General features: G+C 42.9%; 2 protein-coding genes across 2 annotated transcripts; one reads left to right on the top strand and one right to left on the bottom strand.

The window, feature by feature from the left end:
- Positions 1 to 796: 796 nt before the first annotated feature.
- On the bottom strand, positions 797 to 2,579 carry crybb1l3 (crystallin, beta B1, like 3; the record flags this gene model as incomplete). Its single annotated transcript, XM_080731200.1, has 5 exons — positions 797 to 965; positions 1,429 to 1,571; positions 1,899 to 2,031; positions 2,270 to 2,388; positions 2,517 to 2,579. The coding sequence occupies 5 exons, from the start codon at positions 2,577 to 2,579 to the stop codon at positions 797 to 799; spliced, it is 627 nt and encodes a 208-aa protein (XP_080587326.1).
- A 4,116-nt stretch (positions 2,580 to 6,695) lies between these two features.
- cryba1a (crystallin, beta A1a) lies at positions 6,696 to 11,028 on the top strand (the record flags this gene model as incomplete). Its single annotated transcript, XM_080731201.1, has 5 exons — positions 6,696 to 6,746; positions 6,977 to 7,095; positions 8,413 to 8,554; positions 10,067 to 10,209; positions 10,881 to 11,028. The coding sequence occupies exons 1-5, from the start codon at positions 6,708 to 6,710 to the stop codon at positions 11,026 to 11,028; spliced, it is 591 nt and encodes a 196-aa protein (XP_080587327.1). The 5' UTR covers positions 6,696 to 6,707.
- Positions 11,029 to 11,337: the final 309 nt, after the last annotated feature.

Genomic DNA, 11,337 nt, shown 5'->3' with positions numbered 1-11,337 from the left:
TTCTCTTAATCACTCTCGTCAATTCCCTTTCAGATAAATGTCCCTGTCCCTGTCACCTGACCTGAGTGGAGTCTTGGGGACTCTGTGAAGACATCATCTCTTTATTGGAATTGTCTGAGGTGCTGTTGCTGTGACGGCCATAAGAGGACATGGGTAGACACTGCCCCCTTCTGTATGAAAATCTTACTACAGGGCATGAGCAGGGCTGAGAGCTGTCCATGGTATCTTTTTTTTTCTTTTCTTTTTTAAGACAGATTGGAGTTCTGTTTCATTCCCTCCTGACTGCCAGTAGGCAGCAGACAATAGTGAATATCGTCACTAAAATCTGTTGTGAGGAGTGGAAGGGAGAGAGCTGAACAGGCGTTTTGGCATCATTTAATATAGCTAAGAAACACATAAGTGAGTAGATGTATAAAATCAATAGATTGCAGATATGGAATTGAAACAAACTAATTAACACAAACTAAGCTTTTATTTCATCTACTAATCCCCTACTATCCCCTTTCATAAATATAATAAATCATGCTATATGAGGTCTTTAGGCAGAGAGTACTGCTATCGTTTCTACCAGTTACTCAGGTTCTCTGGCAGTCTACCACAAACAGGACTTCCTAACCCTGTAAGAATCATCATTCAAGTTGGAACCCAACACCCAAATCTACCAGTAAGAGCAATAGCAATTTTCGGGCAGCCATCGGCTAAGGTGGGTGATGAACTTCCAAGGGATGGTTAGAACCATGGCGGCGGGTCTGAGCCTTGCTACTCTCTCCTGTCAGTCCACATGTTGCAGTGCCCTCTATGCAGTCCACTCGAAGCAGCCCCTGCGGTGATGCTGCATGTCTCTCACCCTGCGCATGGACTGGATCTGGGGGTGGTGGGCTCCCCACTCGTTCCAGTGCTTGTAAGGGCCCATCTCGAACACGTACTGATAGCCACGGTAGCCAGGATACTGGTATCCCACCCAGCTGTGGGGGAGGCAGACGAAGAGGCAAGAGAAAAAGAGATGTTGAACCCATAACATGGCAACTAACAACTGTTCTCTTTCCCTCTCTGCATTTATTCTTCTTCACGTTGTTCTTTTCCAGTGGAAATCAAATCCTTACACTTTAGCTAACATTTCCCTGTGACATAGACACATATAGAAAAGTTCTATAATACAAATGTAGTTTGGGGGCTTGCCTAGGGCCCTTTGGGGCCCTAAAGCCTAATACTTAATATCTCCTAATATCTCTAGTTGAAGAAGGATTCTCCTGTGGATGACTGGTAGATGTTTGGTTGATTATGTGGGATACAGATTTGAATTCAGGTAGTTACAGACAGTACTTCTGCCCTTTTCTATACTGTTACCTTTATATCAAAATTAATGTATTCCACCTGATGTTTTGAAAACAGATGAGATCATCCCAGTGATATATGGATAAGACTCACGTTCCTCCGGTGACCTGGATGCTAGCCACACGGTCCTGGAAACCATACGACCACAGGCTGGGGATGTCCTCGTCACACACCTCCATTTTGCGACCTTCAAAGTTATTACACTCATACAGGCAGATCTTGTGGTCCTGGGGGTCCTATAGGTAAGATATTTAGAGGTTACTGTAGTTACTGTTTACCAGACAGTTTTAAATCCTTAGTTAACCCCAATAGATAATGACGGGATGTTTAGCAGGTATAGCTTAAGTTTTATTCTCGCCACCCAGATTTTCCCAGGTTGGTTATTTGAACCAACAAAGCGACATTACAGTTTTAACTTTATGTACAGACGGACAGATGGACAGACAGACAGTCGGACGGACGGATGGACAGATGGAAAGACAGACCGACGGAAGGAGGGACGGATGGAAGGACGGACAGACAGACGAAGAAAACAAATCCCAAAGCTGTCCAGTTGAACTTACCATGCGGACGGGTCTGACAGACATCATGCGGTCACACCTGTAGCTGTTGGACCAGGTGTCCCAGCGGGGGTACTCTCCCTTCTCCAGCATGAACATCTCACCAGTCAGGTTCTGCTGCTCGTAACCCACGAAGCTGGAAGAACAGTCAGACAGTCACTTCTCTTATCTTTAGATTAACAGAGCCAAATAATAGAAGGAATATATTGTTATGGTTATTATTATTATGGTTATTATCTTATGTATTAAGTTGAATTGAAAGTGCAACTCATAACATTTAAAAGCATCTGGATACATTAACATGAGTGTAATTGTAATTTGATCCATGTACCGGTATATGCTTTCTGTTATTATTAACAGTTTCGGTGACTTACGGTCCGCACTCCACTCTGATGGAGCCAATCCTGTCAAAGCCCTTCTCACACAGGTTACGACACTCTCCAGTCACCTCCATCCTGCGGCCCTGGAAGTTCTCATATTCGTAGAGGAACATCTGGAAAGGGAAGGCGCAGCAGTGTATGTTTTAATGCTATTCATGTAGCTGCGTTTCCAGTCTAAATGTGTTTCATGACTAAATCATCTGGGAGGGGAGGGGGGGGGGGGGGGGGGCTATGGACCCACCTTGTGAGGGCGCACCATGGCAGGGTGGCTGCCAATGCTGCCTTGAGCACCTGAGTGAGACATGATCAAATCTGGATAGAAGAGACAGACATGGATACAGATCGTCAGCCATTTAGTGATTTATTTTAGCATTTTGGGCTAGTAATAATGACATATTTTACTAGTAGGGCCTAAAGTAATGTTAAACACTTAAGCCCTCTTTTAGATACAGCCCATATTTCAAAATGTTTTTAAAAATAGCTGAAATAGCTGATCCACAACAACGTGTTAAGTCACAATGTGTTGCTAGTTGTAGATTTGCTATAACATTTTCAAAGACAATTTCAGACAATGTTTGCTTATTATGACTTGCCAATGCAAATAGAGATGCCAGGGTGAAAGTGGTTAAGATATGCCGCAACAATTATTCCAACAGCACAGTATAAATCTAGATCTAAATACAAACATTCTTGTCTATGTAGATGCCACATCTGCTAGCAGAGCATGACAAGTCTAAAATCTATTTAGGTCACGCTCATAATTTAACAATATCCAGAAAAAAAGTATTATTATTAACCTGGTCAAAATGTACTGAAATCGGCTAATTTCACCACCATCATCACCCTAAAAGCACATCTAGTTCTTTCAACCTTCTATAATATGATAGGACTAAACCATGGAATAGTACGCTATCTGTGGTCTGAAAAAAAGCTTCGCTCCAGTGATCTATTCCATTACCAGAGTATGAATACATTGCATTAGGAAATGCTTAAATCCCAATGATTCTGCACTGATGTCATGCACAAGCACAAGCACTACTCTCTTCGTTGAGCTGAAATGGTTGTATTCTCTGATAATCGTTTTGTGTTCACCTTACTGGTCATTTTGTAAGGATTTCCACATTTCCACTATTTGTTCTAGAATAATTGTTCTTTTCAGAGCAGCATACGTAACTGACATGTATGCTGACACAAAGCACCAATCTGTCCAAACCTGCCACATTCTCTATAATGCTATACCAACAATAAATCAAAAGGCAGACACAGCCTTGTGTGTTGCTCAAATATTTCTCCATAACATGAACCACAGAGCATATATTCTACTCTGGATTTAAGATGAGATGACAACCCTGCTGAAGTAAAAGTAGGATTCTCACTACAAAACTCTAGAGAGAAGAGACTTACAGAGAGGTGCAGGTTGAGACAAACCGACGCGTGGAAAATGATGGAATCAGGCCTGGTGTGTGGGGATATATATATACATTCACATCCTAACCATGTCTATAGGGGTGAGAGTCCCCGCTTCTCATTGGATGAACTTTTGGAAGCGTGAGGCGGGGTCAAGGGTCACACTGCTTATCTGTGGCTGAGTCGTGCTGACTCGGCTGCCTGTTTTGTTGTCCAGCGCTCTGTGGTGTACTGGGGACAGTCACTGTCATCAGCAGAAAGCACTCTTTCTCTCTCCCCCTCTCTCTCTCTCTCTCTCACACACACACACACGCACACACACACGCACGCACACACACACACACACACACACACACACACACACACACACACACACACACACACACACACACACACACACACACACACACACACACACACACACACACACACACTCTTCACACACAATTCTGCTGCTTCCCTTTTGCATCGCACACCACACCTTGCATTGACCTCCTCAGAAATGACAATTTCAAAATCTGATATCTACTTTTCCGAATCATTTTCCTCTTTTTTCTTCCCTTTTCCCCTTTTATTACCCTCCTATTCTCTCTTTCTATAGATCTTTGCTGTAGCCTGGCCCAAGCCTTTGAGCCCTGTGTTTACACAATGTGCTGACCTCAGTAGGGAGCAGCCACCTCTCTTTTGTGTAGATAGGCAAATGGCAGCCGTTTTTTTCCCTATTGTTGTGCAGGGCCAACAGTCTGCTATGTACCTCACAAACTGTGTGTGTACATGCATACTCTTCTCATGCACAAGTACATGGACACACCTGCACATGAACACCTAATCATGCATGTGAACGCACAGACGCACACACACATTTGCAGCCAGGCACACACATCCTGTTTACTAGTAGCTCATCTGTAATTCTTTTTAGATTTGGAGTTATAGGTGGTTGAAAGTAGACATAATATACTGTATACTATATGAAAACCTCAATAAACAAACAAATCATGTGTCAGTATCTTACTATTGTTGCCACATCACAAAGCAATTGCCAATTAAATATACAATGAATGTACCTTATTGTGTACAGTACATATGTTTTTAGTGTGCATTCATCAAACTTGATATAATACATTTGAATTGATTCATTGAACCTTGTGTGTAGAAATTAAATTATTGTGTTGATGTGTGTCAACCAAATTATTATAGTTTCATGTTGTGTTACCTATTTGATTGTGTCATCAAATTATTTATCACTATTTATACCTGTTGTGGGGAGGCAAAACAAAAATGTCGCCTTTTGAACATGCCCACATAGTAAAATCCTTGATGGTCATTTATCCTTTCTGTTTTACTCCCAGTATTCAAATATTTGTACACTCTCAGAGTGAACACTCAGGATTTTAGAGTGTATCTATGTGTGAGTAGTGAGTACCATGCATTGGTGGTGACACTGGTGAGTGTCTTTGTGTGTACAATGGCATGCATGAGAGGGCATGTGTGTGTATGTCTGTGTGTGCAGGAGTGAGCATGTGTGTGTACAGGTTGTAGTGAAAAGGTGAAAGGAACAGAGAAGAGAGGTCAGTTGAAGTTGGGGACACGTTCAGGTTGGTGACACCACACTGAGAGGCATAAACAAACTCCCGTAAGTAGCAAACCATTCATGACCTCAAACAAAGACCACCAGTTATTCATTTTGATCATATTCTTTCATCCATATTTGTATTGATAGAGTGCAAACACAAGAACATTACAGAATTACAGCTCTGGAGGCTGTATGTTTGTACTGAAACCTGCTATTTCTCATATGTGAGATACAGTACTGCATATCATTTCTCATTTAATCTGCATTATGCTTTTTCCTTGCAGACATGAAGGATTGGAAAGTACCGGTATGTCCAGATCTGTGCTATAATGATCCAAGCTGTTTCCTGGTGGGTTGGGCCAGACCTTGCTCCCTGCACGGGGGGCGTTGGGAGAGTCGGTACTGGGCACCGTGCCCTCTGTCCAGATCCACCATAGGAGCCTAAACCTGGTGGCTCAGTACATAACAAAGGATGGCCCAGCAATGTGCTGACTCCTGCCTGGGTCCACAGGCCCAGTCAACTTTCAGCACCAACATGTATAAATAGGCCCATTTACTCTGCGGTTGGGATATCATTTTTTGTGGAGCCCCTGTGAGCACTGCACAACTATTCTTCGGGGCAGGTCAGGTAAGCCCTCCATCTCAATGCATTTAGCCAATAGCCGTGCTCTGAACATTGTCAGTTTACATTTTTTTTAGGTAATCGTCTTTGTTGTTTCTGTTGAGCCCCAGAAATGTATATAATGAGGTTTCGTGTCCACAAGCATAGAGATTCACACTTACCGGTATATACCGTATTTTCCGGACTATAAGGCGCACTTAAAAGCCTTTAATTTTCTCAAAAAACTACAGTGCGCCTTATAGTCCAGTGCGCCTTATATATGGATCATTCATTGACATTGACATTCCCTTTAGCACAGCTCCATCTGTTGGATGCACAACGCAATGGTATTGTCTATTATGTGCGCCTTATAGTCCGGTGCGCCTTATATATGAAAACAGTTTGAAAATAGACCATTCATTGACAGTGCGCCTTATAGTCCGGTGCGCCTTATAGTCCGGAAAATACAGTACACATACTCGCACATGCACTTCATACGTACATACTCTATGACACACCCACACACATGGACGCACATGCACACACACACACGGCATATGTACATTTCCCATATGGATCCTGTATCTTACTCCAAAAGCATAGTCCATGCTTAGATTTGGCATTTAGAAATGTTACAAGGCAACTATTTAAATATGTTTGTCTTGTTGCTTGCCATGATGACCACTGTTCATTGAACGCGTATAGTTCTTAGTTTGTTTGTTCTTAGTTTCACCTCAGCTGTCAACACTTTTAGTTCCCACAGTCTTGCATCACATATCACATCAGCATCAGTGTGACTCATTCTCTATTCTGCTCATTGCAGGTCAATCAGCACTGAGATATCCAGTATAATGGCTCTGACTACTCCCATACCAATGGGACCTTGGAAGGTAATTTTGATATTAGATCAGGCTGCACATTTAAATACAGCTGATTGCATTTCCTCAGTTTCTCCCCTCATTCAGTCAATGATGCGCATGTGCTCACATGTCAGTGTGTGTGTGTGTGTGTGTGTGTGTGTGTGTGTGTGTGTGTGTGTGTGTGTGTGTGTGTGCGTGTGTGCATGTGTGTACTGTACACATGTTGCATGTGTCTGCTCCACATCTCGTGTATTGTTTAGATCACCGTCTATGACCAGGAGAACTTCCAAGGGAAACGTATGGAGTTCACTGCATCCTGCCAGAACATCATGGAGTGTGGCGTGGACAACGTCCGCTCCCTGAAGGTGGAATGTGGAGCGTAAGTTGTCACTAAAGCCTGATTTTTGCTTCTGCAACACGTCGCTCACCAAGTATTTTCACCTGGAAAAAGTTCTTAGGGTTAGCTGCATCACTTTTATACACATTGTCTCAAAAATGTTATGCTTTATGGATCATACAGGGTGAAATAACAAATCACTCTACTTTTTAGTATATGCTGTGTTGTTCTCATGCATTCATCATGTACCGGTACATGCATTGTGCACTGGCATTCACACACATGCTTGGTGAGAGAAGCTTCTGATTTCAATCAGGCAGGTCAAATCTTGGTGTGGGAAATACTCAGCATTTAAATGCCAGCTCCCAAGTGTAAATGTGTGTAGGAAAAAAAGCCCAGCAAACCTACCCTGGCTAAGAACCCCAGGGGGGTCCAGGGGAAAAATCCGCCTAAAATGCATGCCCAAATTGGAACAGTTGTGGACACAAAACTACAATGATTGTGGCTACTCTTGACCCACCAGATGTAAGCTAACCCCTGAAGATTCACAAATGCTGTGTAAAACATCACATTCCTCTTACCAAATTGTCCTGCTGTGATCACTTACCAGTGAAAAGAGGATTGAAAAAGACCTCCGCCTATGGAAAACTTGCATTCTGAATAGTGAAAAAGACTTAAGACCTCATTGGAGCTATATATAGTGAATAGAGAAATTGTCCATCAAGTTGTCATCAATTGATAGGCAAAATCTTATGAATATATTTCAAACTATGTAAACTCTACAGATGTTTTAGTGAGAGTAGTGCTGTAATATTAGTAATGTAAAAGTAAGTAAAGTAAAAACGAGTAAAAATAAGGTGTAATAATAATGTAATATGAGTAATGCATGGATGAAAAATATAATGGCAGCTGATTATATGTGCTGTAGGGCCCCTGTAGCAGAATCAACATTGAAATTGTAATTTGATTTGGTCTCTATTGATTTATTGACCAATGAACAGTTGTGTGACTGGTTATGGGAAGCCGGCTTCCCATATGGGGTTTAAGTGGTAACAATTTCAACCTGCCATCCTTATATGTCAAAAGAAAATCATAGATTATTATTTCGTTTTTTTTTTCTTCCAAAAACAAGCTCAAGACATTGTTAGCTTGTAGACCGGCTATTTTCACTATAGGTGGTTAAAAAGAGCCATTTAGAGATCCCTTATTGTGACAGGGGTAGAATGGAAGACATCCACCTGTGACAGGGGTAGAATGGAAGACAACCACCTGTCTCACGGCCAACATGTTTTCCTCCGTTCCACCGTCCAGCTCATTCTCTGTGCGTGTGTGTATGCGTGTGTGTTCTTGTGCATACAGCTGGGCAGGGTACGAGCACTCCAGCTTCTGTGGACAACAGTTTGTGTTGGAGAGAGGAGAGTACCCTCGCTGGGAGTCATGGAGCGGCAGCAATGCCTACCACATTGAGAGGTTGATGTCCTTCCGCCCAATCTGCTCTGCTGTGAGTCTCTGTCCTACCCTACACACTGTAACATCATCAGTGTTAAAGCTGCAATTTGTAACCCCGGACACCCTCGCAAATGCCAACATTTATACTCTGTAAACTGTAATGGAAAGCCTAGTTGACCTTTGTGCAACTCCTTCCGTCAGCCAGTAGTGTTCCTAGTACCAAACACAGGATATAACATGTCTCAATAGAAGAGCAGGTAAACCAACTACAACTACAGCTGTTGAGTTAGTTATATTGTTAGTGTTACTCTGACATACAGAGGGGTCAAAACACTAAAAAGATTAAGGATTGCAGCTTCTCATTTATGCTCAGAGTTACAAATGGATAAATCAACACAGGATTTTACCGTGCACATTCATTTTGACTCAAAGAATAATACTTTTACTCATTGCAGATCTCAAAGCATCACAAACCTACAAATGAAACTGCAGAAAAAGAGACTTTATCACTCCTGACTGTGCTACCTGAACAGAATTCAACCCCCCGCTAGTCATATGTGTGTATATCCACCTCTTTCTGCGGGAGTTTCCTGGAGATTATTTGGACCACACTTCCGGTTTAACAGCAGCCATACAAGCTCACGTCGCGTCGCAGATGCAGCCCGTTGTGAGCTTGTAAATCACACTCGGCTGCGGCGCCGGAAGCTCGGTACAACGTCTGCGCAATGCACTATGGGGCGTTGGAAAGCCGTGGATAGATTTATAGAATGAATACGTGTGCTCAGAGTGAGACTGCGACTTAAGCAACAAACCAGGAAAGTAGGAGTTTCATGTCTGTTGTAGAATAATGTGTGTCAATTTTAGGGGATCATTGGGGATTTAAAGGTAGGGTAAGTGATTTTCTTTGGTTAAAATAAGTGTTACATAGCTCTATATTCTGATAGTACGCATTGCTATAGACTGTTCAGTAACAGGAGTCCATGTCTCTCCAGCTCTTTGTTAAACAGATCAGGTCGGGATACCAATTTGATCCAATCAGGATAGAGAACTCGATCAGGATACAGATTAAAAAATCACACCCAATGTGAAGTGAGCGGTGGTCGTGCTTGCATAACGTCTTCAGACTAGGATTTGAGTCTAGGATGTACAGGCTATGCTACACACACGTTTTGCTATGGCAAAACGCTGAGGAAAAAGGCTACAGACACACGCACAGCCACTCTATGGAGCGGTTTACCACTGCTCATAAGTTAAATTGGAAGTGAATGCACAAAGAAAGGAGCAGACAAAACTGGTACTTGAACACTATAAAAATGAAGCGGATACATGGGTACAGTACTCTCTCCTGATTGGCTGAAGGTTTGTCACCCACCTGAAAATGTATTTTCAAGAGCTGGAGAGACGGGGAGACCCCTGTGACTGAACAAACACTTTATAGCATTGAATACTCTCTGAATATAGTGCTTTTACCTTTGAACAAAAAGCCTTTTTGTTTTAACCAAATTCACATCAACAGTGTAATAACTGACATTGTTCACGTTTCTCCCGCTGTCTGTCCAAACAGAACCATAAGGAGTCCAAAATAGTGGTGTTTGAGAAGGAGAACTTCATCGGACGCCAGTGGGAGATGAATGACGATTACCCCTCTCTGCAGGCCATGGGTTGGGCCAACAATGAGATTGGCTCCATGCAGATCCAGAGTGGAGCGTGAGTCTCAGCGCCACCTTCTGTCAATACAGTAATTTGTGTCACGCCTTACATTCTTTACATCAGTGGTTGTCAAACACGTTCATGTCAAGGACCCCCGAATTAACATGATGTTTTGCTTGCGGACCCCCTGGACTCCTTCAAGACCCCTGGGGGTCCCCAGGCTCCACTTTTGAGAACCACTGCTATAGACTAGTGTCACTAGTCAATACCACCAGTGCCCAAAATAGATGTAGGCTATTTTGCTGTGCCAAAACGTGATAGGGACGCACATCACTTTTAGATATTATTAATATATATAATATCTATATATATATTTATTACCTTCTCTAAGCTAATACTTCTTCTAAAGTTATCTTGTCGAGGAGGATAAACCTGTAATCAATTAGAATAGACTCTGGCAAAGCCAATTACATGTCTGAATTTGTTTATTTGATATGGGGGGGCCTCACCTCTGCTCTGTTTGCCTGAACAAGGGGTGGGCTAATCTCATCAAACCTTTGTCTGAATGGACTGAGGGAGGCACCCACATACAAGACTAAACACAACAACTCTGTCATATATCTTTATCAAGCTCAAAGCTGCATTTTCTCACACTGTGCAAAGGCCTATTATGTTACTGAGTCCTTCATATTTTAATTTTCTCTTGCGTCCCTCCATTCTCCCTCCAGCTGGGTGTGCTACCAGTTCCCAGGCTACCGTGGTTACCAGTACATCATGGAATGCGATCGTCATGGAGGAGAGTACAAACACTACAGGGAGTGGGGCTCCCATGCTCAGACCTTCCAGGTGCAATCACTGCGCCGAATCCAGCAATGAGACCCACACACAGCACCCTCCTTTCCTCTTTCTCTCTCTCTCACCTCTTTCAACTCTTCCCTCCTTCCACCCCATCATTCCAAGCTTTGGCCAGCTCTGTCAGACCTGAGAGATGCACGGCTGAGGCTCCTGGTGTTCCACCATAAAGATGTTTACAGCACTTTTGTTTCGATCTATTGCCGAGAGAAAGGTAGAAGTAAAATGAAACAAAGTAAAGAAAAGCAAGGCCGCTTGCCCGTTATGCCTCACAGAGGAGAGACCATGCATGCAGCAGCAGAGCCTCAGGTGGTGCCCTGTTACCACCACTAG

This window comes from Nannobrachium achirus (assembly GCF_963921795.1).
Source record: "Nannobrachium achirus genome assembly, chromosome: 8".
Classification (NCBI taxonomy): domain Eukaryota; kingdom Metazoa; phylum Chordata; class Actinopteri; order Myctophiformes; family Myctophidae; genus Nannobrachium; species Nannobrachium achirus.
Note: the sequence above shows the minus strand (reverse complement) of the source record. Positions and strands in the feature narration are given on the sequence as shown.